The sequence below is a fragment of the Fulmarus glacialis genome, unplaced genomic scaffold (genome assembly GCF_000690835.1).
Source record: "Fulmarus glacialis isolate BGI_N327 unplaced genomic scaffold, ASM69083v1 scaffold28951, whole genome shotgun sequence".
NCBI lineage: Eukaryota > Metazoa > Chordata > Aves > Procellariiformes > Procellariidae > Fulmarus > Fulmarus glacialis.
This window is the reverse complement of record NW_009192616.1, coordinates 9778-10128: the sequence shown is the minus strand read 5'-3', so window position 1 is coordinate 10128 and position 351 is coordinate 9778. Positions and strand designations below refer to the sequence as shown.

The following is a 351-nucleotide window of genomic DNA, read 5'->3' as shown; positions in this document are numbered from 1 at the left end:
TCGTTGCAGGTTTTCTTCTGGATTGGGAAAGGCGCCAACGAGTCAGAGAAGGAGGCGGCGGCGGTGATGGTGCAGGAGTACCTGCGGAGCCACCCTAGTGGTCGCGACCTCGACACCCCCATCATCGTGGTGAAGCAGGGCTATGAGCCCCCCACCTTCACCGGCTGGTTCCTGGCCTGGGACCCTCTCAACTGGGCCGTGAGTCATGGAGGGGGCTGGAAAGACCAGGGGGGCCCTTCACAGATCTGGCCCCAGAGTGCGGGCAGCGGTTTGCCTGATCCCTGCCCGTGCCGAGGGGCTGAGCGCTTTTGTCCCCTTCTCAGGACAAGAAATCCTACGAGGAGCTGAAAG

General features: G+C 62.7%; 1 protein-coding gene across 1 annotated transcript in view; it reads left to right on the top strand.

Annotated features, from left to right (window-relative positions):
- LOC104083619 (villin-1-like) overlaps positions 1 to 351 on the top strand; it is a gene marked incomplete at its 5' end in the record, with an annotated part of 5684 nt that overhangs the window by 4569 nt on the left and 764 nt on the right. Inside the window, 2 exon segments of the mRNA XM_009587151.1 lie at positions 10 to 198; positions 324 to 350. Of these exon segments, the coding sequence (XP_009585446.1) occupies positions 10 to 198; positions 324 to 350 (216 nt within the window).